This window comes from Populus euphratica, unplaced genomic scaffold, assembly GCF_000495115.2.
Source record: "Populus euphratica unplaced genomic scaffold, PopEup_1.0 scaffold1.1, whole genome shotgun sequence".
NCBI classification, from domain to species: Eukaryota; Viridiplantae; Streptophyta; class Magnoliopsida; order Malpighiales; family Salicaceae; genus Populus; species Populus euphratica.
The window spans coordinates 5,829,774-5,857,277 of record NW_011499845.1 but is presented as its reverse complement, the minus strand read 5'-3'; the positions used below and the strand labels follow the sequence as shown (position 1 = coordinate 5,857,277).

Sequence of the window (27,504 nt, the reverse complement as noted above, 5' to 3'; positions counted from 1 at the left end):
AAACGGCGGAAGTTCCAAAGACATGTATTTCGAGTTTGAGCCTTTGGCCTTCTTTGTTTACATTTTAGTGAGATTCATTAAAAAAAAATCAGGAATTAGTTGCAGTTTCAAATTAAAAGTAGTAATGGCTCAGGCCCAACTCGATAATCTTTGATAATTATAAAATCTAAATGTAAATGAGAATAAAAATGAAGGGTTCATATGAAAAAAATTACCAGCAGGAAATTGGGAATTGGAAACAAAGGACTAAAAGAATTCAAAACAACGAAGAGTCAACTGAAAGCTTGTACAGCTATGAATAACCGAATTTAGCATAAAAACGAATCAAGACGCTTGCTATCCTTCCTCATGTGGAGATATTGAAATCATCTGCTACGGTTGACAGAAACTAACATTTGGGAGACCAGTGCACACAGGGTTTCCCACAAGTCTGAGAACATGATAATGAAAATTGAGATTTATGGTGAGTGGTTGAAAGAATTGATTCATTTTTCATAAGAATAAATGTAAGTTCTAGAAACTCGCTTACATTAATTTGTTTTTGTAGTGAGCTGACAGTGTTACGGCGGAAATCTGGTTGTTCTGCAGATCAACGAGTTGAAGTTGTGGACTAAAGCTGTCATCCAGGTCAAAGGTGCCATTGAATGCATTGTTCCTCAATAGCCTTCCAAATTTTAAATATATGAATGGTTAATTTTGCACTTTCTAACAATTTTTTTTACTAGCTCAATTGACACTTGGAATCCGAAACAAAACTTACACTTGCTGTATATTGGGAAAACTGAAGACTTTTGGCGTTAAAGTCCCTTGAAGAGATCCATTTTCAATAACTCTGCACCATAATGGGAATTTCCAAATGAGAAAACAATCTATAGGTTTCTTCACAATATATTTCTGATGTGATGGAGACTTACAAGGTGGTGAGAGATGGTAAGGTTGAGAACCAATCAGAAGATTCTGAAGAGTAGAAAGAATTGTTACTGAGATCCCTGCAAAAATAAATTATGGATCAGAATTCGGTAACATGAAAAGAACAAGGTTAAAGAACAGAAGGGATCTTCCAATTAAATTGACTTACACGTAACTGAGGGAGTCCATTTTAGTTAAATCTGGTAAAGGGCCCGCCAGTTTATTGTTTGCTAAATTCCTGTGAGTTACGAAGGCAAAAGTATGATCATTTTTAACAGACTGAAACCGCTTGCCTTCATAAATTGTGCGAGTAGATTAAAAGTACCCACAATTCATTGAGATTCGTGAGGTTGTTCAGATTTTTTGGAACCTCCCCAGATAAAGCATTTCTATTGAGTCGACTGCGGCAAGCAAAATGAATTATATCAGTCCTAATTGAGCTCGCAACGAGGAAGACAAAACCGGGACAGTTTTCACTTACAGAACCTCAAGAGTCTGAACTAGACCTAACGTGGAAGGAATTTCTCCTTCAAGTCGATTCCCATCGAACAATCTGTCATCAAAGAATCACAAATCAATTAGAAGGGCAGAATCGGGGTGAAATAACATGCTTGAGGAACAAAACCATTATGTCGTTAAGAACTTACACGCGTATCAGCATCATATCAAAGCTGAAAAGTTCAGGTGGAATGAAGCCTGAAAGCTGGTTTCTATTGAAATTGCTGCAAATTCAGAAAATTAGCTATTATTTATGCATCAGGCATTAATTAATTGCACTTATAGAAACATGTAAATACAATGCTGTCTCATCTTCCACATTGAAGGTGTTATTGAAAAATATGCTCACAAGTGCTTAGCATTTAGTAACTGGTCCAAGCCTGGGCTGGAGTTCTTGGAGATTGGTATGGTTCCTGTCAATTGATTTTCTGCAAGGTCCAGCCAGTAGAGTTTGGAGAGTTTACCGAGCGAAGCGGGGATTCTACCAGATAAAATGTTTGAGTTGAGAGCCCTGTAAACAAGGTTAGTGTTTAACATAGTGAAGATATAGCATCCCTGTTGATTCATGTATTCATAATTATCACAAGTTTAACGACTCTTACAAGAAGGATAGCTCAGCAAGATTGCCCAGCTCATCTGGAATACTACCACTGAAGCCACAGCCAGCAAGAATTCTGAAAAGGCGCATGAAATACAGTTGCTATGACATGTTCAAGGAAGAAGTATATATGCCGGCTGACCATGTAGAAAATTGAGTACATCTTACAGGATTTTCAAGTTTTTCAGATCTCCTAACCGTGGAGTGAGGGATCCTGTAACGTTTGGATTAAATGACAGGTCCCTGCAATAAAAATACCTCAAAGCTTGAATGTAAGATTTTAAGACAGATTATTGCACGCATCTGACCATTTGTGAAAAAATGTAATGTTTCAATGCTTAATTATTAGCAACCTTGCTAAGGTAGAACTACAATTTGAATTTGCTTAAAATAAAGAAAATAGATAACTTACAAGGATCTCAATTCGGTTAGTCCTCCAATACGATCACTTAGATTCCCTGCGAGGCTCATGCTTGGTAACTTCCTGAAATGTATAAAATTCTTACTGATGATCAGAATGATCTTGCTTTTGATCAATCTTTAGAGACTGTGAATAATAATTAGTTACTGATAATGATGAGGGATTCAGCACTGACAATGAAGTGATCCTTGAATTGGTGCATGTAACTCCTACCCATGGTGCTCCACATGGATCATCGGTCTGATCCCAGCTTGGTGGCGTATTTTGCCAGTGACTTTTGAGGGATTGGAGTTCTGCAGCTGCTAATACCACACAAAACCATTGCTCAAATGATAAACTACTGGTTGTTGGCTTGATAACATGCAGTTGGAAATGAGATAAATCCAATATAGACGATAAAATATGGATCGTAATAATAATAATAGAAATATCGAAGAAATAAAATGAAGTTACAAGAAGAAGAGGATAGAGGAAGGAAAGCTGTTAAATTACCATCACCGGGGTCTGTGGCAGAGAAAATGAGATGAATTCCAGAAGCAAAGAAAGAAAGGAGGAAGAACAACTGGGCTGTGGCTCTAAATCCCATGGCTGCAGTATTGAGTGAGCTGTCGAGTTAATTTCAAGCTATATACTACCACCATCAACTACGTACCAGAAGAACTCTAGCAGTGATCTAAATTAGAGCCGGCCTGGCCTTATTTGCCTCGTTCCCCCCTACATACTTACCAGGAAATTGGCCATAGTTAGACTGCATCACTGTCACCTCTTTCCTTCTCTATGCCTCTTTCATAATCATTATTAGCATAAAACAAATTTAATTTGGGCGTACGTTTTCATGTTTCCTCTACCATTATTGTTTTTTAGCGGCCAAATGACAATGGTAGATGTTTTCTTTCCCGTATCGATTCTTGAAACGCCCGCTGTTATTTTTGTTTTCCATTAATGCTGTCCATTCCAACAAGTATTCCATGATTTAATCGAAACACAAATACTCCAAGACATCGACTGAGTTGACCCCTTGTAACCATAACAAGTATGTTTTTTAGTGCAAAAGCGTCAAAGCATAATTCTGCCTCTCCATTTGTTATCCAACTGTTTATCCAATCCCCCACCCATCTTTCTTGGAGAAAAGAAGCCATGACCAAATGACAAAAAATGATCATGGCTGACAGTCTCAGTCTCATCCCTCCAAAGTATCAAATGCACAGCAAATTGAAATAGGTAGATTAAGAGCGTTATGCTCCTTAAATACTCCGAATATTACAAGCTTCCTTTTTGTATAGTGTACGGGGATGTCTGTACGGGTATGGACTGGTCCTCCGAGTGGGAAGAGGATAACGATGGTCGTGTGGAATAGACGATCATTCATGGCTTCCATATCTTCATATTTCAGTGACACTGGACCCAAATCACCAGCAGTGATCAATGCCCGTGACGTCCTGGCGGTCTGACTCAATGAATCTCTCACACATTTTGATTAATTTGTGCCAGCAAAATAAAATAAAAAAAACTAATAATAGGGAACTTCAATTTGAAGCATTCAACAATGACTTCAGTTCGACATCAACTTACAAAAACTGTTGAATCCCACGCATGAAAGATGTTCGTCCTGACACCACAGTAGCTAGCATGTGGATGGGAGTATTATGAACACATGACATTACAAAATGGAATATAGATTTATATATATTAGTAAGAAAATACTTATCAAAAGAGAAAGGGAACAGGAAAGGGTAAAGAAATTAAAATGAAAATAGATTGACATAAATGTAGGGTATAGTTACATGTAACCATTTTTTCCCCCCTTACAATGAAGATTATCCTTAAATCAGATTATGTATCAACTGGGACTATGTCTTTTATCATATAATGTTAAAGACATGTTATTCGCATTCAGTTCTGTGTGTTGGATTTTTTTAAATGCACCTCCTTTATTTTCTGGATTAATTCATGGTGTTATAAATACGAGGATTTTAGTACTTTTTTCAGGAAACAGAGAAAATGTTAACAGAACAGGATCGAAACAGTGAGGCTAATACTTGCATACCAAACCCAATAGCGAGGTTCTAACTAGTAAAGAAAGGTTGGGGTAGGCTTGGTCTATTTACAAATTAAACAGAGTTTGAGATCTTGATTGAGAGGTGCCAGCTCCTGATGGGCTAATAATTACCCAATGGAAAAGTAGGCTTGGCCCGTTGAAATTAGGGGCAATCTAGTTTCCTCTCTCGGTCCACTCGCCTATCATGGAGCTAACCATTTGGTCTATGGACCTTTTCGTTCTGGGGTAACTACAAATTAATCCCCAAACAATTATAGATTCCACAAGTCAGTCCCATTTAATGTATTTTATCTAAATCAGTCCCCGCAGCTAAAACAAAAACCCGACCCTTTAAAAACCAAGTTTACAGACCCTACAAATATTGATCAAGCTGATGCATTCGTGAATTGATTTGTCTCGTGTTTCATGCGCACGGTTTATGAATATAATCCTCTTTTTCTTGATTGCTAAAAGACGCAAGTCAAGATTACTAGAGCCCTTGTTCAGTAGCTGGAAGAGATTGATTAACACTCCAGTTTCTCTTAGAAATCTCAAGAATTTCTCATACTTTGACAAACAAGCTCGAAATGTACCCAACACTTCCTCATGATCAAAAGCCACTTCTCCAATCAACTGAAAACCAAGCCCGTGAGATAGATTCCAATGTTTGAATTTATTGATTGTTTTAAACTCAGAATAGACACAGCAATTATTGGTCCTTAAAGAAATTTATATTTGGTGAATTGGTCGTGGAAATTAAAGAAAGGATTAAATTGCAAAGAAATATTAAATATAGAGATTTATATTTGGTGATTAACTAATTATCTGGCAAGGAACATAATGATTACATAATAATACCACAAAATAAATGTTGGCTGGTAAGGTAAATTGATCTCCCACGTATATTGACCATTTTGGTCATACTTTAATTAATCATTAAGCTTCAAGCCATTGACTTGGTGGACTAGCGTCGAAGACTTCCTGGCAGGTCGGGTTTTTTTAGTGCTAGAAATTCTACCAAAGCAATTCTTCTCTGTCATTTTATTACCCTAATCCACATCTTTCTTGTAGAAAAGAAACCATGACAAAGAGGCAAGGTTCACCTACAGCCTTAGCCACTCTGTTTACTCTGCTTATCTTTCTACTCACAACCAAAGTTCTAGCAAGATTCATCCCACATGTTTGCTCCCCTTCCTCATGTGGAGACATTGAAATCATCGACTACCCTTTTCGCCTGAAGACCGATCCCGCTGGCTGTGGCGAACCAGACTTCGAACTTTCTTGCGAGAACAACAAGACCATATTGGAACTCCACTCAGGGAAGTATCTTGTTAAGCGGATTTCCTATGATGTTCAGAGACTCCGTGTCGTTGATGTTAACTTAGCTAATGGTACCTGCAGCCTCCCGTACAAATCAGTGTCGGTTGATGAGTTTATGGATGATGATCACTATAGATTAGACGCTACTACTTATACAAGTTTTATCAAGTGTTCAAGTAATTTGACTGACCAAGCTTATAGACTAGTTCCTTGTTTGAGTGGAAATGGGACTAGTGTTTATGTTAGTTATGTCACCTACATAATTTCTAGTCTCCAAGGATCTTGCTTGTTCGTTTCAAGAGTGCCTACGGTTTATCAGGCTGTGCTGTTCCCCTCTTATGATAGCATCTTGCAATTGATGCAAACAGGGTTTGATCTTGAATGGTCTATTGGGTGCTGGCACTCATCATATAGCTATGGTTGTTACAGATCAGGCCAGTCACATCCCAAAAACATTCCTTCTTTTCTTGATCTGCTTTGATTATCATTATTTTGTTTCGAAGACTACTGTGAATCATTTCTTGAGTGAAGTCGTAAAAGGCTTAACTTTTCGGTGCTTATGTGTCTGTGCAGATTATTATCTTCCCCCATGGCTTGCAGCCTTCTCTATGGTTTGGGATTTTTTGTCAGGTATTTCTTTCACGTATCGGAACTCCCAAGTCCTAACGCTCGCTGAGCTTATAGTTTTGTTTTTTCAAAATTAACAAATTTCATTATGATTCCAGCAGTATATCTTGTTGGAAGATTCATCCTCGCTCCGATAGGGATATTTGGATTCCTCATTCACAAGTATATTACAACAAAGAAGGCGTCTGGCAACGAAGAGATATTTCTGGTCAATCAGCAACACTTGATGCCCAAGAGGTACACTTTCTCTGACATTATTGCAATTACAAACAACTTCAAGGATAAGTTAGGCCAAGGTGGATTTGGGAATGTATATAAAGGACAACTTCGTGATGCGTTTTTAGTTGCCGTTAAAATGCTTGGCAATGCCAAATGCAATGACGAGGACTTCATTAACGAAGTCTCCATAATTGGTAGAATTCATCATGTCAACATAGTACGGTTGGTGGGATTTTGTTCCGAGGGATCGTACCGAGCTCTTGTATTCGAGTACATGGCTAATGGATCTCTTGATAAGCTTTTGTTTTCAAGAAAAACAGAACTTCTTCTAGTTAGTTGGGAGAAACTCCTTCAGATAGCTGTAGGCACAGCTCGAGGGATTGAGCATCTTCATGGGGGATGCAGCGTATGCATTCTTCATTTGGATATTAAGCCTCACAATGTCCTGCTAGATAGTAATTTCATCCCAAAAGTTTCAGATTTTGGCCTCGCAAAATTTTATCCCAGGGAAAAGGATTTTGCATCCATTAGTACTACCAGAGGAACTATAGGGTACGTTGCTCCTGAAATGATTTCAAGGAACCTCGGAGCTGTTTCTTGCAAATCAGATGTTTATAGTTTTGGGATGTTATTGTTGGAAATGGCTGGAAGAAGAAGGAAGTCTAATTCAAAGGGAAATTGCTCAAGCGATGTATATTTCCCATCATGGGTTTATGACCATCTCGGTGAGGGAGGAGATTTAGAGCTTGAGAATGTCACTGAAATTGAGGCTGCAATAGCAAGAAAGCTGTGTATCGTTGGGCTGTGGTGCATCCAAAAGGCAGCATCAGATCGTCCAACCATGACCAAAGTGGTGGAAATGCTTGGAGCAAACATCGATGATCTGCAATTGCCTTCCAATGCTCTATCATTTCCCCAGTCTATTTCCAAAGAACCTCAATCAGATTCCTCAACGGAATTGCTAATACCCGAGACAGCGGATCAAAGCTTGTAGAATGACGTTGGTTGCCTGAAGAAAAAACCTACAGGAAGAAAAGAAAGGAAATGACACAAGTTTTGATGTTGAGACAGTCTTCTGGGGAAATACCTCAACTCATGTGTTAGACTATTTCATTGTATAGCTGCAGTAATTATGTGTCTACATGCCTTCTGCTCAGTACTCGGTATGTCTACACTAAACTTCAGTCGAGTAGAGTGGAGTTCAGGGAATTGTTATATGATCGTAGAAAACAGATGCATATGTTTTGTCTTAATCCTGAAAAACCAAAACGGGCTGCCTCTCAGATTAACCATACTCATGCGTGCTGCCAGTGCCCTGTGTTTATTTGAGTACTTTATAGCTTTTCTACCACCCATTCATAAAATTGCCATGGAAGTTGGGTATCAAATTGTTTATTTTGAGGAAGGAAGATATGCGTGCGCTATGGCTTTCCTACCAGGCAAACTTCACCCTAGAACAAACTGCTCATCTATGTGTTTCCCTTATTTATTAAACCCATCATCAATTAAATGTTAAGCTGAAAGCTTAAGTGTCGAAGGATTGGATCGTCTAAACAGCTGATTGTGATTGAATTATAGCCATTGAATTTTCAGTCTTGCTAGCTTTCATTATCGTTTCAGTTTCTTGAGCTGTTGCCTTGCGCAATTGATTAGTATTTTGTCTGTTTCTTTTTCTTTTTTTTTCATATTTTTTCGCTGCCATCCAGCCTTTACTTTAGTATTGTTGTTGATGTTTGATTGTTTCCTAAATGAACTATCTTGAAAGAAAAAATCTTCTCTTTTGCTTCCCTGATCTGGATTTTAACGAAGTCTGCAATTTGTAGGCCATCAGCTAACACATAATGATATTACATATTCTGCAGAAAACAATAATTTGATAGCATCTCTTCTTCATCGATCTTCCCTTAATCCCTTATACTCCATAGCTTGTCTTTCCTTTTTGATTAAAAGAGTTGACTTGAAGAAAGATGACAAAGTGGATTATTTCATGTATATGTGAGTATGTCAATTATGAGAAATTTCTCGGCAATCAGCAATTCTTAACGCCGCGCTCACTTGAACTTGTATAATAGTTGAACTATCAAAATTAGTTCCGAGACTAGCTAGGCCGATGTGGCTTCCTATCAATTATAAGGGATAAATGACACCTTCTTAGTTGTTACGTATTATTGTAGCTGTTGGTATTTGTAGATTTGTTGGCTGTTTAAAGACAGGAACAATTTACTACAGCTTCCCATGAGGACAAGCTTCCGCCTTCGCCCCTAACTTGAATTGGTCTAGCACTTGGCCCAGTCTTCCAAGCCCAATAAATAAATCCTCATTTTGGGACCAGTCGAGCTGTCTAACTGACTGTGTGGGCTCAGTCGATCCTATCTCTCCAATAATTTCCATGTCTACCTTCCTCTAAATAAATTGCAAAAAGAAGAAGAGTGCAATGTACTAAATTTATTTACTATGTCTGATGAGTGAAATTAAATTTCAAAACAATCGAGCCATTAATATTTTAAAACTCAATCTTCTCGACTCTTTTAAATCCTGCCTGGAGATCCGACAGCAAAATTTCCACTAAGCAACCTTATTTTCTCAATTAAAATCCAAAAAAGAAAGAAAACACAATTGCTTCAGATTTGATTTTGCCTGAATCACGTGGCTGTTCAACAACAACAACAACAATAATAAAGAGCACTTTGTTTTGTTCCTTGTGCAGCATTAGCTTTGAAAATACCTTTCTGCAGCAATTATTGCTTTCAAAATCAGTAATAATTAATCAAGCACTTCTTGTTTTTTCGGTTCCATATTTAAACTACTATGACTACAACTTGATCATCTCATTAATTAATAAAAAGAGTTCCGATTGTGTCGATGGCCTAACTCGATCATCTGCATACCATGAACCAGTAATAATTCATGACAAAACATCTAATACAGCAAGGGATAGTGGAACCCAGCAGTGATTCTACGGCGCAATTACGTACTGAACAAAAAGATACAGATGCATCATGACTTCTTTCTATGATCACTAGAAAAGATAAAATTTTCCTTTTTGGATTCATTATTGCTTAGGAATTTTCTTTTTATTTTTTATGGAACTGGTTGCTCTTTTAAGATTTAGGCATACTTACGTGCATATATCTTCAGACGTGTTCTGCTTTTATGTTAATGATTATTGATAAATTAAATGGTGAAGATAACATTAATTGTGATACTCGAGCTCTCGAGAAGACTTGAAGCCAAATCATGGGTTCTTTAACTGTGCTCCTATGTAACATCATATATCATTTATTGTTTTTTCTCCGAATCAAAAAGAAACAACGGAAAGCTGGCTAATGCACCTAAAAACGATCTTAAATCTGAACAAGACAGTGTATATGATTTCAGGCTGTTTGAACAGGAGGCCTTAACTCCAATGTAAAACGACCTGTTGGGGGAATGCATGTATCAACTTGTTAGAATTCTTTCGATTTGTATAAAATGGAACTCACAATTCTGTGGGGAAAATACGGTGCCATGGTATGAAGTTGAAAGGGACAATTCAAAGCAATTCTATACTGCTTCTTATTACTCAAGATTCAATGCATGTTGCTTATTAGTGAAATTAAGATCATAATCAAAGTGATCCGGAATACACGAAAAAGCCATAGAGTCAGGACACTAAAGAGTGGAATTTCACCAAGTCTCTGGCTGGTACAAATCAGTAAAGCAAGCAAGGTGGAGATACTTGATAGTAATTAAACAAAAACACAAAGTAGCAAGCCAAGTCTCTCTCTTTTATCCCCGATCCATAACAAAGCAAATAGTACATGATAGGTGTAAGTGATGCATGCCCAGTAGCATTTCCATACCCTAATCCAAGACCAGATTATCAAGACATACCTTAACAAACTAGCTAGCTACCTCGTATGCATCTCTTACATCCCATGTATAATATAATATAAACCAGAAAAAGGCAAACAAAAAAAAGAGAACGAAACAAAAGGAGCAAACGAAGGCGTATCAAACCCCAAGCATAACGTTAACCGGTAAAGAAACAGGATGAAAAATAAAAGAACTAAAGTTCAGATGAATCGGACCGCTACCCTCAATTCCCCGCGATGCAACGATGCACTCTCCCAATTCTGCCCTTCACTAGGCTAGAAATTCAGGAGAGTGCAGTTGCAAAGCCTTGTTTGTGTGTTCTTTTGCCATCAGTTTCACCCATATTTACAAAAGAACTGTTCTCCTCCTTGATGCCACCACGACCACCCACCAGGGCCACCACCTCCTTTGTAGCCACCACCATAATCGACGGACTCCCGCCGCCGGTTACCACCAATCATGATTAATTTTACCATGTAGCTATTATGAATTAATGTCTAAGCTTAAATGAGGCGACACCTCCTGGCCAAAAAAAAAAAAAAAAAAACAGACTAGAACGAGCATGGATATAGGGCATGGGGGACATGATGGGTCATATATAAAGGCAGGATTGTAGCTTTTGGTCCAACGTGAGTGGGGTTTTATCTTTCCTATTATAATGTGAATTTATTTTGGTTCTTTCTTTCTCTTTTATTTAATTTTTCTTTATCTTTATTTTTTATTAAAAAAAAGGTGATGTTGAATTCTTGGTCTAAGCCATTTTAGGGCATGTTTGTGGGAGAATGCAAATAACTCCACTGACTCGTTTTCCGAGGCTCTTGGAGTTTTCATATTATTATCATGGAGGTAAATTAAATAAATAAAATGGACATTGATGGGGTTTATTTGTCTGAACGTGGCTTGATCCACTGCATTTTATAAAATGACCGCATTTTTCCTTTTCTTTTTAGTTCAATTACCTTATTATTGAGAGGAGGGTCAGTGTATGCTATTTTCCATGGCCAACTTTTGATTAGTCATTGCCTTGAACATTGTGCGTGAAAATTGAAAACAGACAAATATCGAGAGATCACAAGCAAAGTAAAAATTAATCAACTGTGTACCTACTTGGGTGGAGCGGCACAGGGATAGTGGAGTCATGAAGTGTTTTTTTTTTTTTTTTTTAATGAAAAGGACGCACACTTCTACATGCAGGTGGATAATTGACACGTAATTATCCATGGGTTCAAAAGCAAAAAATTAATTATTATTTGTATCACCATGCATTTAATATACATGGCTGCCACTGGAGCCACGTTCAACTTGTTTCTATTTTTTTAATGTGCATAAACACATTAATACCTTATACTAAGATTAACTCAGAGTAAGTAGGTATTTTATTTTATTTTAATTTGTGCACTGAAGATCAAAAACTGTCCTTACTCGCATTTGAACTACTTGATAATATTATTGTTAATATTAAACGCCAGACCATTTATTTTATAATCATCAAGGAAAAAATGTTAATTTTAGGGGCATTGAAAAACTAAAAGGCAAAAAAAAAAAGGGCAACACTTTGTCAAAATGAAGTGGGGTATGCTGGCTTGAATTTGAAGAAATAAGTGCACTGGTAATTGTCTAGTCTTCCCTGTAGGACAGCGATATTCACTTGGACACGTAGAGACACGCTTTCAAGTTTGATAGAGGAAGAGGCAAATGCGTATGTAAAGTTTGTGCCTCACAGTTGCTTTACAGTAGATTTGTCTGTGACATTTAAAAAAAGCAAAGATATGGATTGTAAAGTCAGCGATGAGATTCTCTTTTAATAGCTTTTCCCTATTCGCTCTCCAATTTTGAAAACTTCTTTTGAAAATAATAATATAATATTATTTTTACACATACCCAAACAAAAAGCATTTTAAGACATAAATTTTACCGCACCATTGATCAGACAGTTAGAGAAGTGCAGCTAGCAGCCTCGGATTAACCTTGAGCACTTACGACATGTTTGTTTTTGAAAAACAGTTTTTAAAAAATTATTTTTTAATTTTTTTTTTATGTTTACTTGTTATTAGAAAAATTGGTTAACAAAAAATATTTTTCGATCAATAAAAAATACTTTTCAGTCAACGAAAAATACTCTCTGGTCAACGAAAATATTTTTTAGTAAAAAAAAATTTAACTTGGTTTTCAGGAAAGTGTTTTTCTTTTTAGCTGTGTTTGTTTTCCAGAAAATAGTTTTCGGAAAAACACTTTCCAAACTTTCTTCTGTTTGTTTTTCAGAAAGTGATTTTTGGGAAATTACTTTCTAAACTTTAACTTTCTTGTGTTTGTTTACTGTTAGCAAAGTTGGTAAACAGAAAACACTTTCCAGTCAAAGGAAAATTTGACTTGATTTTCAGGAAAGTGTTTTCCTGAAAAATTTGGGAGGAAAACACTTTCTGGAAGTTGTGAAAAGTTTAAAAATGTTATTATTTGCTGATTATATCAAATTTGATCTTCAAACTTTTGATTGTTATATATATTTTGTTTTGAATATTTATTTTTCAATTTCATTTCTTAAAATTTAATTTTTATATTTACTTTCGTCCTTATTTTTATAATTGTTATTTGCTTTTCTCCTATTATTTTTTTATTTAAATTTTTTTCTATCAAATTTGGTCTTCATTCTTTTGATTGTTATTTATTTTATTTGAAATACTTTATGAAATGTTAATTATTATTATTTTAATTTCTTCATCTTTTTTTTTAGATTTGATCTTTATTATTTTGATTATTATTTATTTTATTTGAGATAATTTATGAAATTATTTTTTCAATTTCATTATTATTCAACTTTTTAATTTGTAAGATTTATTCCTTATTATTTTAATAAACTTGAGAAAAATAAAATATTAATAAATTATTTTCCAGTTCATTTTCTATAACATAACCAAATACTGGAAAGTGTTTTCCAGTTTATTTTCTATAATACTGTCAAATATCAGAAAATATTTTACTTTTTAGGAATTTATTTTTTCTAAAATTTACTTTTTTCAAAATTTATTTTTTTTAAAAAAATAATTTTCCTACAAACAAGCGGGACTTGAATGATGTCTAATAACTAATATTAGCAAATGTCCAAGTTAACCTTACGCGTTTAATGAAAGTGGCACGCCTTCATCTGTTCAGAGTTGACCTTGTACTTCTCACCTTACGCTCATTATGGGCCAATAATGAAAATTTCTTCAGGTGGATGCTTCGCTCCGAGCAATATAAATGCTTTATATTATATTTAATGGGGGAGTTGAATCTTAGCCGTCCATTGCGCTACTGGCGATTACAGTGACCTAAACACCGCGTTTCACGTCATGATGATGCCATTTAGGCGTCCATGACGTAAGCTTTGCTTCAGTGGTTGTTGTATTAAACCCAAGCAGAGTGCTTGGAGATGTGAAAAAGTATACAACTTTATCTTCAGATTTTTATTTTTTTTGTAAGCATGCTTTTAAGATGTTAAATACGTTAAGAAAACACCTTTTTAGTGTATAGTTTGATTTTCATTTTTTTATTGGCTAGTTATTGAAATTCTCATGCATCCGATCTGTGCGTCATCATTCATCACATTAGCACCATGGACTAATAGAGCTCAATGTTGATACTATGTCTAGGCTACAGCGTGATGTTCACCCAGCTGTCTATAACCTTTTTTTTAAATCCTCGAAGTTTCTCATTTTTTCACTTTAGTTGTGATTTTGTTTTTTATTTTTAGTTATTTCAAGTTATGGTATTGTAGTTTTACGTGTGGTGTTTTGTTTCAGATAACATTCTCTTACATCTAGGTTTCACAAATATTATTACTGCATTACACTTTAATCATAAAAAATATATACATCTATATTTTTTATTGTCAGATGAGAATTCTAAAAATATATTTTGATCTTAATTTTAATTTTTTATTGTTATGCCATACAAATCTGTGCTGAGACTGGAGATTGGGTCATGGAGGTTCCTGTTATGTTTTCTTAGTAATTTTTGGGTGAAAAAGAGATCAAATTAATTACAGGTTTCTGGTGTAAAAATCTTGTGTCTTGATTTTTCAATCATTCCGTCATTAGAATTTTTTTTAAGGGATGACGTGTTGTCCGGTTCTAAATAAAACAGGCTCACAGGCGTTATTTTTTCAAACCCATGCTCACCTGAGCTTTGCCTAGATTAGCACTTCCCGAAATTTTAGTTTATTTTTTTTACATTCTAAAATATTTTTTAATTAAAATAATTATTATTGTATTCTAGAAATCATATGCTAGCACCATGCTTTTCATACAAGATTATTTTTAACAGTAATTTTATTGATTCGTTCATGAATAGTAGTTATATATGAATTTAATATATATATTTCAAATTACTCATGAATATTCTACGCAATTAATTTTTTTATTTTTCTTGTTTTTTAAATAAAATTCTAGAAGTTAAATTATTCTTTGTCTTCCCATATATCGACGTAAAAATTACCAAGGCATAATATATATGTATAAACAGCGTTCGTTCACTAAATTTGAAGCCCGCATGCAGCGTAGAAACTAGATCTTTGGATAACCTAACCCAGCTAGCCCAGGGAAACCTTAATTATCCAACTTGTGGAAATGAACAAAACCCAGTGTGGGGGACAGGCCATGATATCAAACAAACTAGTTGTGTCAAACAAAGCTTCAATCGATCCTTCATTGTATCAGCGGCAGATCTTTCCTTCACGAAAAAACTTGGTTAATTTGCAACAAACTGAGAAGAATTACGGGAGACTCACGTGTACATATTAACACAAACCCCATCTGCGGGCGTGCAAGTGGGAATGGCAAGACAACAGCCCGCGGGCTAGCTTGAAAAGGATCAATCATTTGATACTCGACGGCCTCATTTACGGCTAAATGTCCCATTAGAAAACCAAAGAGAGCAGCTTGTTCTTTCACTGTCTAGCAGTTAGTGGACAAAGAGCGGCGCGTGAGGCCTCGAAAGTTTATCTCGTCCAACAGCAATGGCTTTTACCAAGAGAAGATCTTTTTGACGGAAAAGGAAATAACTGTGAGTACACGCATGCTTCCTCCTCGACTATTTAACATTGGATCCCGTATGGATGGTGTTCCTTTTTTTGTTTTTTTTTAACCTTTTCACTGTGACTAGTGAGGGTTGGTGTGAAAGTGGAGAAGAAGCTGAGGCCCATGTGAATGTGCATGAAGGTCAGTATTGTTTTACACTCTTGTCTTGACAAACTTTCTTGGAGTAAATCATACTTAAAAAACAATATTCAGCACACTAGTTTCAAAAATGATTGGCTAATCTTGCTTGTGCTTACTGTGGGCCCCTTAATTCTCTTTCTCTTGTCCTCTAGTGATTTGTTCCCTACCCGTGAAAAGGATGTACCATTTCTTCATGATATTTGCTTCCTTGTGGAGGAGCTGTTTGATTTTGAGCATGTTGGCTAATGGGATGTGAATTGTATTTTTTAAAATTTCAAAATTATTTTTTATATTTTTAAATTATTTTTATATATTAATATTAAAAAATTAAAAAATATTATTTTTAACAAATATTTAAATAAACAAACATTTTCAATTATAAATAAACTCGTAACAGATTAATAAGGCTGATTAAAAAACTGTTTTTTAGGCTTAGTTTCCTTGGTTTAGAGCCTCGAATTTAAAATCTAACTCAAAGCTCAGCTCTGTGTAATTTTTATTGAGAGCTAATTAGATTCACAAGTGAAAACAGTGACAATTTCCTCCTTTTCTTGGTTTTGGAAATAAGTTTATTATGTTAGACCCTTTTCTTTGTGTGTGTGTGTATCTATTAAATAAAGAAAATAAAATTGCTAATATTAGCTATTTTCAATTATCAAAGTGGTTGGATTGAAACACACTATACTTTCGAATTCTAAGTGTGAATGGAATCAATTTCATCTTTTAAAACTACGTAGATGTGATCTATTGTTTTTGTCAGGAATGCACAAAAATTATTAAAGCAATAGTAACATTTACGGTCTGAAAATAACAATAAATAATAAACATGATTAGTGAACTGAGGAAGTAACGACAGAAGAAATGGGCGAACGGTTTGGTTAAAAGCGATTGCATCGTGTCAATAGGGAAAGGAAAAAACCCGTTCAGGGTACACGATAAACTTTAATTTTCCATCTTGAAGGATCTTGCATCACGTGCTGATGATTCATTCGCGCAAACAAGTCAAGAGGTTGAACAGTCATCAGTTTCCTTCATTGACTTGTGCAATTAGTAACGAGTGAAATTATCTGCAATTCTTTAAACTGTTTTAATTTTTTAAATATTTTTTATATTATTTTATTCATTTTCTTAAAATGCTAATGTACAAAAATACACAATTTCCGGGGCCTTGAGTATACCATACTTTGTCTGTTGTATTGGATACACTAGTCCTTTGTCAGCGAGAGAACGACAGACGAGCAAAGAAATGAAATAGAAACACTTCAGTCACATAATGTCTTTATTGTTGTCAATTGCGCGTGTTATCAAAATCTAAGTTCTCGAAATTACTCAGAATCTTCCACTCTGGTTTTGCCTTTATTTCCTCCCATTAATTTTCTACTTTGATTTGATTTGATGCAACTCTTCTCTCTACGCTAGCTAGCAGGGTGGACGGAAAATACAATAACAAGGTATGCGAAACTTCAGCTTACTAAGATAAGCAAATGTTATAGTTAAATGATCAATCGAGCAGAAGAAGGGATGAAAAAAAAAGAAGACCCTGAACTTGTGAAACGCTTGGAGGGATCGTACGTCTTATTCCATGTATTGAACTAATGAAACCATGGAAGCGATAGGATAATGAAAAATATTAATAAAATACGACAAGAAAGTTTTTCAAAAATAAACATGTAGGTTTGAATCACTACATTAAGATATGCTTATAAGTTTCACGTCCATATATGTTTTCAGCAGTTCATAGTAATAATAATAATATACTAGCATTTACGAGATACAACTTTCTAATGATTACTTGTAATTATAGAGGGCAAAAGAATTTATCCTTTTACCCGTCTCCAGTACTCAGGTTAGTAAGACTTGGGAGAGAACCCTGATCCATGAGGCAGGGGGGTTCACAACTTATTCTCCTTGAATCTTCATCTTCACTCATAATTAACACATAGCATGCAACTCCTTGCACACGATTTTTGTAGGCTAGTTTCCTCTCTCTCTTTTTTAACATAAGTTTTATATTTAATTCTTCCACGTCAAAAAGTAATATATATATATATATATCACATGTATAGACGCAAGGGCACGTCAACAAGATATTGTTGGATAGTAGCATAATGCATGAGCAGTGGCAGCATACGTGGACAATATTAGATTTTGGCAGCGCATATAATGTGGGCGAGCAAGCATCGGGTTCATGCTTGGCACCATTCTTGGCTTAGATGATGGACTGTCTAAGGTATTTTAGATCACACAAGAGGGCTGATGGCATGGGAAATTAATTTTGGCAATTGGTTTGTTGGGTGACAGACCTAAAAAGTTGCCTTTGAGACGTGTTGTCCAAAATTGTGTACATCTGTAGAGGCAGTTTTGGCATGTAACTTTCATTATATCTTGTTGTATTATATATTACCTGAAGTGAGTCTCATGTTGGTTATATTGCGAGTAACACACACATGATTGTTGTGTGTTTTCTTTGTTTATGAACTAATGAAGGATGAGCTTGTTCCTGTAATTTCTTGTTCTACTTTTGTGTCATGATCTATGATTTTCTTGTGTTCTTTGGTTGCCTAAATTGGCAGGAGTTTGGGGAAAATCTATGGGAGTGCAAAATACTTAGACAGCAAGCAAAAATGAATGGTATGGAAGTAAGTTTGAGTCTAGTAATTAGACTATACTACCATGTTGGGATCAAAATTGTGTTGAAAATTTTGTTCCCATAACACAAATACATGTACATGTAGATTATATATAATAATTTCTCATTGAAAAGTTAAGAAATATTTTTATACAAATACAAACGATATTTAGTTATTTCATATCAAAATATTAAAAAATATTTTATATGAATATAAACTATATAAATATATCACGCGTCAAAAAATTATGAAATAATTCATATGAATATAAACTATAAAAAAATATAAGGCTAAATATTAAAAAATTAATTTTATATTTTTAAGATTATAAAAAAAATATAAAACAGAGTTACTATAAAAATTATAAGTAAAGTCATTCAAATTTTAAGTTAATTTAACTGGATAACTAAATTTGATCAGGTAAATTATAGACTCAAGCTATGTTTTTTTTTAAACCCGACCAAGATCCAAAATTAACTACCCAAATTGAGTAGAGTTTCGTAACACTGGATTAAAAGTCTAATAAGTTCATACTTTGGAGTCAACTTTTATTGATCACTAGTTACCTCGATGATTGTTTAATATTGCTCTACTTGGATTTGCAAGATGAAACGGGGATGATCTTTATTTTTGAGCAATTGAATAATCACTTCCATTAAATGAAAGAAAGGCCAGGATTTCAACTCTTCTAAATCGAATAGTGGGAATTGGGAAATACAAAGCCCAACTAGAACATGGTAATACAAAACAATGGCTCGCCAAGCAGCTATACTGTTGGACCGTCGTTGGAAAATAAAGATGAAGATGGCAATGAGGGTTATCACTGCTGTATTTCTTCTTTGTTTAAAATGAGCTAGATCCCACATTTCAGTTGTGATGGATGCATATGAAATAGACCAAAAGAACTTTTAAAATAAGAATATTTTTTAAGCTTGGCTTGGTACTCTTAGCCTAAAATACAACAAGAGATCCAAGGTGTATAACCTTACACTCGGCAAAAGAAATTTTTGGGGTTCCATACATGTTTCTTAGTATTTTAAGTAAAATAAAATTTAAAATATCATAAAAAAAAAATTATTTTCCATACTTTTTTTTAATAAAATACAAGATTTATAAGTTACAAATGCACTATAAACCTTTTAGAACAAAAATTTATAATTTATATTTTTTAATGCACATATATTTTTATAGCATTTATCTCTAAAATATTATTATATATTTTTTAAAAAAGATATATATTTAAACATTAGAGAATATTCATCTTCATAAATTTTTTTTTTATATAATTATTAGTTACAAACTATCTTAACCTACTAAGTATAAATTATAAACTATCAACATTTTAGCTAAAAAGAATAGATAAAATTACCAATGTCAATTAATTAATTAATTATCCAAATTACACTACTTAAATTTTTTGAAACATTGTCACCCAGTTTAACTGGAATTTCCAACGAAAACATCATTTTCTCATCACATATGCTCCAACATAAAACCATAGAACAAAAAAGCGAAAGCAAGAAATCGTGACAGTGGTACAAATTGTATAATAAATGAGCTCGTGTATTTAGCACTCATTACATATAAGAGGGTGGGGGCGACGGTGGTGACCTCCGGGTACTTGGTGGAATCTCGGGAGGTATCATGTGACGTACTCTGCCTGGTTTTGGACTTGGAGGAGGGCTTAAGCCATTGACTCTCCCTCCTAGCATCCTTGTATTTCTCCCTGCATAAAGTCAAGAAATGAGGAACAAAACGTTGAAGTAAATTAGAGCTGTGGATTTCATTATATAAAATAAAAAAAAATTGACTAGAAATCACTAGAGTGTCAACCCTCACTGGGTATTAATCATCGAACAAATTCAGAACCAGAAAGTTTTCGAGCTCGATACCATCAACACCAAGAATCAGTGGATAGACTAATCAATAACTTGAAATACTAAACATCAAATTTAGGTAATATATAGCTGTAAAATTTATCTCCACTCACGTGTGAACATAACAAACCAACCTGCATTTACAAAGACCAACTGCAAGACGAAGATGGCCAGGACTGATGATAATAGTAATTGAATCGACGTTCGGCCAAATGAACAGGAAGCCATTGCCCTGTGGAGTAGCACCGACTTCTAATTTAAGCTCCTGCGCAATCCCATCACTCTAATAAATAAAGTAGAAGAGTTGAATTAGTCCATCGCGTAATTCAATGCCATAATTATGTATTATAGCTTTAAGACACCGCCTCTTCTCTGTGGAAGCAACAATTAGTTTACGCCTTTACCTAATCCTCTAGAGCAAAGAAAAATGCTGGAATAACAAATTTTCAACCTAGCCGGACGGGCATGACACCATCTCTGATAAAGAAATAGATCCACGACAGAAAGGGAGCAATAAAATATTTACAGTTTGTTATTAAAATAATATAATCCATTCACTGGTCATCTGTGACCAAAATATCGAATCCTTATAAAGCTGTCATGAGGGTTCAATAGCCTAAAATCAGTGGCACCCGAGTCCAAGGAACGGAAGGTCATGAGTAATTAGGTGAGTATCTTATATAATAGCTTGGATATCGTGCAATTAAAGATGACTTTATTCTATAATGGAAATGATTGAGGTTTTGTTGTAATTTATAAAGTGAGTGATATGTAATTAATAATTTTAGATGTTGGATAAAAGATTTTGAGGAAAAATCAATATATATATATATATTAATTTTTTATAGATATAATGATCTTGATATTATTTTTATTATAAATATCAATTAAATATTAGCATAAATCAATTAGAAACCAATCTTTTTTTTTCCCCGCAAGCTCTTTGTTTAAGTTCATATAAATAAATAAAAATTCTTAAGAAACTTATATAAATTATTGTTTATAAATTTCAAGGTTTTGTTATACCTGAAGTTATATTACTTTAACCCTGCAGCAACCATAATAAGAGCAATTTAACCCTGCAGCAACCATAATAAGAGCAATTAATATTTTAAATATAGTGATTTTCGCATCTCAAAGTCTTATTACTACTCATTGCTCTAGCAATATCTACTATAACTAGATAGTGATATGCTTCACGTAAATTATATAAATGATTTAATATATATTTTTATAGATCAATAAACAAGGCTTGGCTAAAAAAAAAAAAGATTAGTCATGCCAAACTAGTATAGCAACTAAACAAATCCTTATTTTTTATGATTATTAAATAAGATTCTAATTTTTAAACGGGATTTTATAAGCGCATAATTATATATGGGACTCCATCTAGCAATTTATTCACTACATGAATTTCCTAGAAATAGGCTTGGAATGTCCCATCTCACTAATTTTTCTAGATTTTTTGTGTTATGTCAGATTTTATATTATTTTTTTATGTCTTAGGATTTTGATCGCATTACCAAAAATATATAGGCTTTTTTATAGCCCATAAAAAAAATATTATAAATCTCTTAGATATATTATTGGATTTTATTTCATAATATAATAAATTGTGAATTTAGGGTTAAAACTTGCTATACTTTTCACTTATATAATTTGTTTTTTTCTGTGATTGCCTTCCTGTGTTTGTAAACTTTAATATAACCCGCTATGAATTAAAAACTAATCAATAGACAATACAAATGCCAATAGCCCACGGACAAGGCTTGTAATTGGGAGCAATGGGACAAAAATTTGCGAAGCCATGATTAAAATCCCTTCTCCTGTCATACATGCTTTGCAAGCATCCTCCTTTTCTATCCTTCTAGCCCAACAACGCCTATCTGACAGGCACGGACCTCGGATTCCTTGACAAAGAAAAAAAATCGTATAATATGATCGCGAAATGACCGAATTATTCACGGTAACGGTAAATATTTAATGATATTAAAAATAAAATTTAAAAAATAAAAATATTAATTTAATATATTTTTAAATAAAATATACTGAAAAATAACCAAAGCCACCAACACCCTTTAAAAGAGGTAGCTGGAGATAGAAAACACGCTTTAAAAAGAGTTGTTGGAGATTGAAGATGCGTTGTCGTTCATCTGAGAACTACTTTCAATAACATAATTCAATTGATCACACCAAGAACGAATAACACCAAAAAAAAAAAAAAGTGAAGATTGCCCAAATGCTTAAGCACAACCTTGGAAAGATTTGCAAATTCACATGTAGACATTTATGTTCACATAGTAAAGTAACATGGGCAACTTATCAGCTAAACTCTTCTATGTGAAAGCGAAGCTATATATCAAATTTTCTAGAGCTTCATTTGCCAGAGGGGCACGTAGCTTGTATTTCTTTCAGGTAAATTCTTACTTCTTCGTCTTCACTGTTTAGTCCCCTACTATTTTACTGTATGTGGTTACACATCGTCTGTTTTGAATTTCTGTGTTCTTTTAGAAACGTGAAGTTGATAATTCAAAGAAACAACAATTATACTCAATTTAGTTGATACTTGTCCAATTTTTAATTTTTTTTTAAATTAACATGGGTATCCAGGCCAGCTTGCGCGTACCAGACTAATCCCACGGGCCCTGAAGTTAACGACCATACCATATAAGCCTCCAATAACCATCATATGAGCAACCAGAACTCGAATTGAGACCAGAAGGAGCAAACTTCTTAATCCCAAGTCTTTACTACTTGGCCTCGGCCTCATTCAATTTTTAATTGATTAAATAAGTGAATGTTTAAAAACACAATCATCCTTATATTTTTTTAAAAATTAATTTTTTATTAAAAATATTATTTTATATTTTACATATTAACAAGTTAATCTTAAAATTTAATTTTTGTTTATGTTACATTGATTTGATATATTAATGTCAAATTTTTTTTAAAAAAACATCATTTTAATATAAATAATATTTTAAAAAATAATTGGAACTCGCCCCCCGAGCAAATAAAATTTAATATAATCCAACCTTATTTAATTGAAATCAAAGTCCACGATTGTTTACTATTTTTGATAGAAATATACAGATTCATTTAAAAACATTAATTTCGATATAACTGATTTGAGACAAGGGCGTTTACGTATGAGAAGTGGACCACCCCTTAGCATCTACCAGGAGACCAAGAATTAATTTCCATGTAACTGTTTAATTTAGAGAGTCAATCAGTTCACACGATCCTCGTAAAATAAGGCCCCTTGATACACACATTGTTTGGATACGATGATCACAGTTACTAGTGGAAGACACTGTTTGTTTTTTAGTACAACGATCCCAGTAACAAGTGGTTTGTCATCTTCAAGCCTTGTTTGTTTTTTAATTTTAAAAATATATTTAAAAAAATATTAACTTTTTATTTTAATTTAACTTTTTTATATTTTTAAATATTTTAATATTTTCAAATCATTTTAATATAATCATATCAAAAATAAAAATATTATTTTAACCTATTTTCATTCAAAAACTCACTTGATAAATATTTAAATAAAACAAGTCTTTCAAAAGACTTGCACCTTGTTCGCAGAATAAAACACATCAAGCCATACAATCATATAGCATTAAAGCTTCAGACTTTTGCACTTATACTCACGGAAACAAAGCTGACCACACCCGTATGGTATGATTTCATCCACCCACCGTATGAATCATGTCGGGGTCACCCATTATTAGACGAAACGCGTGGACAGATGCTCAAAATAAATTCCAAATTCAAAGAACAGATCAAGGAACATCAGAGCTAATCCAGAACTGCAGTATAGAACCAACTGAGACAGCATCCCCGAAATAGAAGAGGCGCGAACAGATATGTTGTGAACATCACAGTTCACATTTCAAAACACATGATTTATCAGTTGCTAATGTTAAATCTAGCTAGATAGACAAATGATTTACTCAGATCTACCAACAGATCAAAACTTCCTCTAATCTTTTCAACGATACTCATAACCAACAACTCGCTTTTGTCACCTGAGCATAAAAAAAGGGCTAATAAAAATCATTATACAAGACATGTAACAATATCCCGGGTAAAAGCAAGATCAACAAGTCAACGAAATGATACTCTTTTTTAAAAAACAAAATAAGAGCACGCATCATCACCATCATCATGTGACCAACGACAAGCATACAAGGACAGATCTTACCAAACTGAAGGATCTGAAGTAGGACAAGCAAGGGAAAGGGAGGAAGCAGCTGGAGATCACCGGTATGGGAGGCGTTGGAAAGAACAGACTTCGGTTAATTAAAACCAAGCAGTCCTGTCCAATCCTCCCATACCCGTAACTCCCAGCAACCCTCTTTCCTTTCCCTCTTGCTCCTCGATTAATTTTAGATCACGCTTTTGTCTAGAATAAGGAAAGAGAGGAGTCGCAGAAAGCAGATGGAATGGGAGGAGTAGGCAAGAAGGAATATTAAATCATGAATTTTTTCTTCTTGCATACTCTCCCATCTCCAAAGACTTGCTAGGACTCTCCGTTTCTCTCATCTATTACAGACCATGGACAGGAGCAAGTTGAAAACAAGGGCTTTCTAGATGGCGTTAATATAGGCAAAGAAAGCAAACTAGCAAGGTGCTTTGGATATGATTTTTGAGAAAATTACTTCTTACAGAAAGTGCGTTTGTTAACCTCTGAACACCACTTTCAAAAAGACGCGTTTGATGCTCCAAGTCCAATGTCTCGGCCCATGCCAAAAAGTGGTTGGTGTAGAGATAAGATGTAAAAAAGAAAAAAGAGTGGAGAGATTCTGGCCACTAGTTGAGAGTGGAGAGTGGACCTGGACGGTGGATGGTACCTGCTGGGTAAAGCAGCAATAAAGAGAACAGCGTCGATGCTGTCTGGGAACGCTTTTAAATTCGGCTTTCTAAAAATTTAGAATTTTTATTTACTTTATTTATTATTTTGATGGAGTAATATTAAAAATAATTTTAAAAAAAATATATTAAAAAATAATTATTACCATATTCTAATTCATCATTTCTACTTTCCACCCACTTCTACTAGAATAAAAAAATTCTAAAAAATAATTATTGCCATATTCTAATTTATCATTTCTACTTTCCACCCACTTCTACTCTCCACACGTGAAATTATTGTTCTCAAATTTTTTGTTTGATTTTTTTATTTTAATTATTAAAAGTAAAAAATATATTTTTTTATTTTTTATTTTTTTTTTATATTTTTTAAAAAAATTTTAATTATCAAAAAAAAAAAAATATTTTTTATATTTTTTGCTAGATTCATTAATATTTTTTATATTTTTTTATGTATTCAACAAAACTTTCACGATAAAGAAAATAAATTGAAAAATCAAGGCTACGAATTCAAATACACAGTTACTCAAGAGTTAGGATAGATGGACCTAAAAAATTGCGATAGGGTTTGCCTTGACTAAGCATAGGTGATGTGATGTTAAAACGTGAAACAAACAAGAAATTGATGGATGTATGTTCTGGATGTATATGGATTAGACTCTTCAATGGGCTACTTGATGTTATTAGGGCTGATGTTCTGGGCTATGAGCTAACAACACTTGTAGATGGCGTGGGTTTTTTCTAAGCTAGAGAGACAGGTTAGTGGATGTGCCTTTGCTCTCGTCCTCTTGCTCCGTCAATGATACACATAATCAACATCAAGGTTAGCGGTTCTTATTATAAGAAATTCCTGTTTTTTCCACTATAATTGTGATCCAAGAGCTGAAAGAAATCAGTAATGAATCGATGATTAAGCAAAGAATGAGAAAAAATGATAAGCGAAGCTGAAGCTGAAGCTGAAGCAGGAAGAGGAGAGAGTGGGGTTTTCATAGAGAGAGAGAATTGGAGGGAAAGGGAGGACTCTTATTTCATTCCCTTCCCCCCCGCAAAATCGTTCCCACGCAAAAACATTTCTTTCCAACTGTAATTTGACAGTTTTGCCACGCCAGCGCGGGTTTTCATAAGGGTATCTCGGTTATTTACACTTGAATCAATCTCAGTCCAGTTGCTTCCTTAAACTGCACGTGTCTTTTACACGTCACCATCTTACTTGCTAGGTGGGTGGAAGCCACTCGATCTCCTTGGTATACGATGTATGTAGATTATCAGGATATTATATGCTACTGGATCAACATCAGACGTCGATTCTGATTCTGATCAAAATGTTTTTGAATTGAACGGGTGAACGAAGGTTTCTTTCAGTGAATGGATCCCACTATAACACCCGTGTTTCAATATGTGTCAAAGGGCATCGGAAGCTAATGGTGCTGGCCGTGACTATTTTGCTTCATTTCCTTGGGCCAACCAGTGCGCTTTTGCAATCCTAGGGCTTTCATAAAACCTCCATGGATCCTTCCGACGGCAGGAATTCAGTACCAAAAAAGATCAAAGTCGGGACACCAAGCGCCCGCATCAAAAGTTTCAGTACCTCTGTAAGAAGGCTTGCAAGAAGGCCATTACCTCTGGTACGCTTGACAGGACAATTAAATGCTATGTTTTAGGGTATTTTAACCTAGGTATATATTTCAGTTGATGAAGTTTGAGATTTGTTTTTTTTTTAATTATTAAACTTTGAATTTTATAAATTTTAGAATTGTTGGAAGCTTATATAATTATTAATTTAAAATTTTATAAAATTAGTTGAGGTGAGCGAAATTAATTCGAATAATTATATTAATTTTTTAAAAAAATTAGGGAATTTTTTAGTTGATTCTAATGGATGAAGAATAATAAACTCATTAACCGAAATGGCTGGCCTTCTACAATCACATGTCCGCATTTCCGTTGTGTTCCCTCTCATCACTCCAATGAACAACTTGAAAAACAACAAAGTGGAGGAACAGATAAGGTTTATCAAGTTGCAACTTGATGAAATATATTTTTTTATTAATATAATTATTCCTGTTAACTTACATATATCTTCACTAATTTTATATATATTAAAGTTAAGAATTATATAATTTTTTAGTGATTTTAAAATTTATAAAACTTGAAATAACAGTAATTTTTAAAAAATAAATTTAAAATACAATGAGTTAAGCTCTATCAGATTTAATTTTAATTGGGTAAATATTTGCTCCTTTAATTGATGTCAGTGCACTCCGCCTCAATTTCTGGTTTTCAGGAAGGAGTTGGTTTCAATTTTAGTGCTACGCGAGGCACCTTGCGCATCAGTGGCCGTCTAGGGAAAAAAAAGAAAAAAAAAACCTTAATACTCCCTCCAAGCAATATAAATAAGTCGTCGATCGATGCATTCTTCCAATATCCATCATTTTACACACC

The 27,504-nt window shown here is 34.2% G+C and overlaps 2 protein-coding genes and 3 long non-coding RNA genes across 9 annotated transcripts; 2 read left to right on the top strand and 3 right to left on the bottom strand.

Moving 5' to 3' along the window:
• Window positions 1-202: 202 nt before the first annotated feature.
• On the bottom strand, window positions 203-1,639 carry LOC105128200 (probable leucine-rich repeat receptor-like protein kinase At5g49770; the record flags this gene model as incomplete). The annotated part of the gene is made up of 8 exons (XM_011029763.1): window positions 203-430; window positions 530-664; window positions 761-832; window positions 915-989; window positions 1,079-1,147; window positions 1,239-1,310; window positions 1,391-1,462; window positions 1,557-1,639. Coding segments are annotated over 8 exons (636 nt in total), but the record flags the coding sequence as incomplete, so codon positions are not given.
• Window positions 1,640-1,712: 73 nt separating this feature from the next.
• LOC105124398 (uncharacterized) lies at window positions 1,713-2,409 on the top strand. 2 transcript variants are annotated; one of them, XR_842043.1, is made up of 2 exons: window positions 1,713-1,929; window positions 2,016-2,409. It is a non-coding gene; the product is annotated as an uncharacterized LOC105124398 (long non-coding RNA). The 2 variants fall into 2 exon arrangements; XR_842044.1 differs by having other exon boundaries at window positions 2,013-2,409.
• A 3,013-nt stretch (window positions 2,410-5,422) lies between these two features.
• On the top strand, window positions 5,423-7,988 carry LOC105124379 (probable receptor-like protein kinase At1g67000). Of its 3 annotated transcripts, XM_011024399.1 has the most exons (4): window positions 5,423-6,218; window positions 6,358-6,414; window positions 6,510-7,651; window positions 7,686-7,988. In XM_011024399.1, exons 1-3 carry the CDS (start codon window positions 5,546-5,548, stop codon window positions 7,622-7,624), a joined length of 1,845 nt encoding a protein of 614 aa, XP_011022701.1. In that variant the 5' UTR covers window positions 5,423-5,545; the 3' UTR covers window positions 7,625-7,651; window positions 7,686-7,988. The 3 variants fall into 3 exon arrangements, with proteins under 3 accessions (XP_011022701.1, XP_011022708.1, XP_011022694.1); XM_011024406.1 differs by having other exon boundaries at window positions 6,513-7,988; XM_011024392.1 differs by having other exon boundaries at window positions 6,510-7,988.
• An 11,700-nt stretch (window positions 7,989-19,688) lies between these two features.
• Window positions 19,689-21,015, bottom strand: LOC105124374 (uncharacterized). 2 transcript variants are annotated; one of them, XR_842037.1, is made up of 3 exons: window positions 20,592-21,015; window positions 20,322-20,470; window positions 19,689-20,036 (listed from the first exon to the last, which is right to left on the bottom strand). It is a non-coding gene; the product is annotated as an uncharacterized LOC105124374 (long non-coding RNA). The 2 variants fall into 2 exon arrangements; XR_842036.1 differs by having other exon boundaries at window positions 20,322-21,014.
• Window positions 21,016-23,939: 2,924 nt separating this feature from the next.
• Window positions 23,940-24,809, bottom strand: LOC105124366 (uncharacterized). The gene is made up of 2 exons (XR_842034.1): window positions 24,395-24,809; window positions 23,940-24,218 (listed from the first exon to the last, which is right to left on the bottom strand). It is a non-coding gene; the product is annotated as an uncharacterized LOC105124366 (long non-coding RNA).
• Between the last annotated feature and the right edge of the window lie 2,695 nt (window positions 24,810-27,504).

Coding starts and splice junctions, on each gene's coding strand:
- LOC105124379 (XM_011024399.1), top strand. CDS start 5,546: ATGACAAAGAGGCAAGGTTCACCTACAGCCTTAGCCACTCTGTTTACT. Junction 6,219..6,357: donor CTATGGTTGTTACAGATCAG/GCCAGTCACATC, acceptor GTGTCTGTGCAG/ATTATTATCTTCCCCCATGG. Junction 6,415..6,509: donor GGTTTGGGATTTTTTGTCAG/GTATTTCTTTCA, acceptor TTATGATTCCAG/CAGTATATCTTGTTGGAAGA.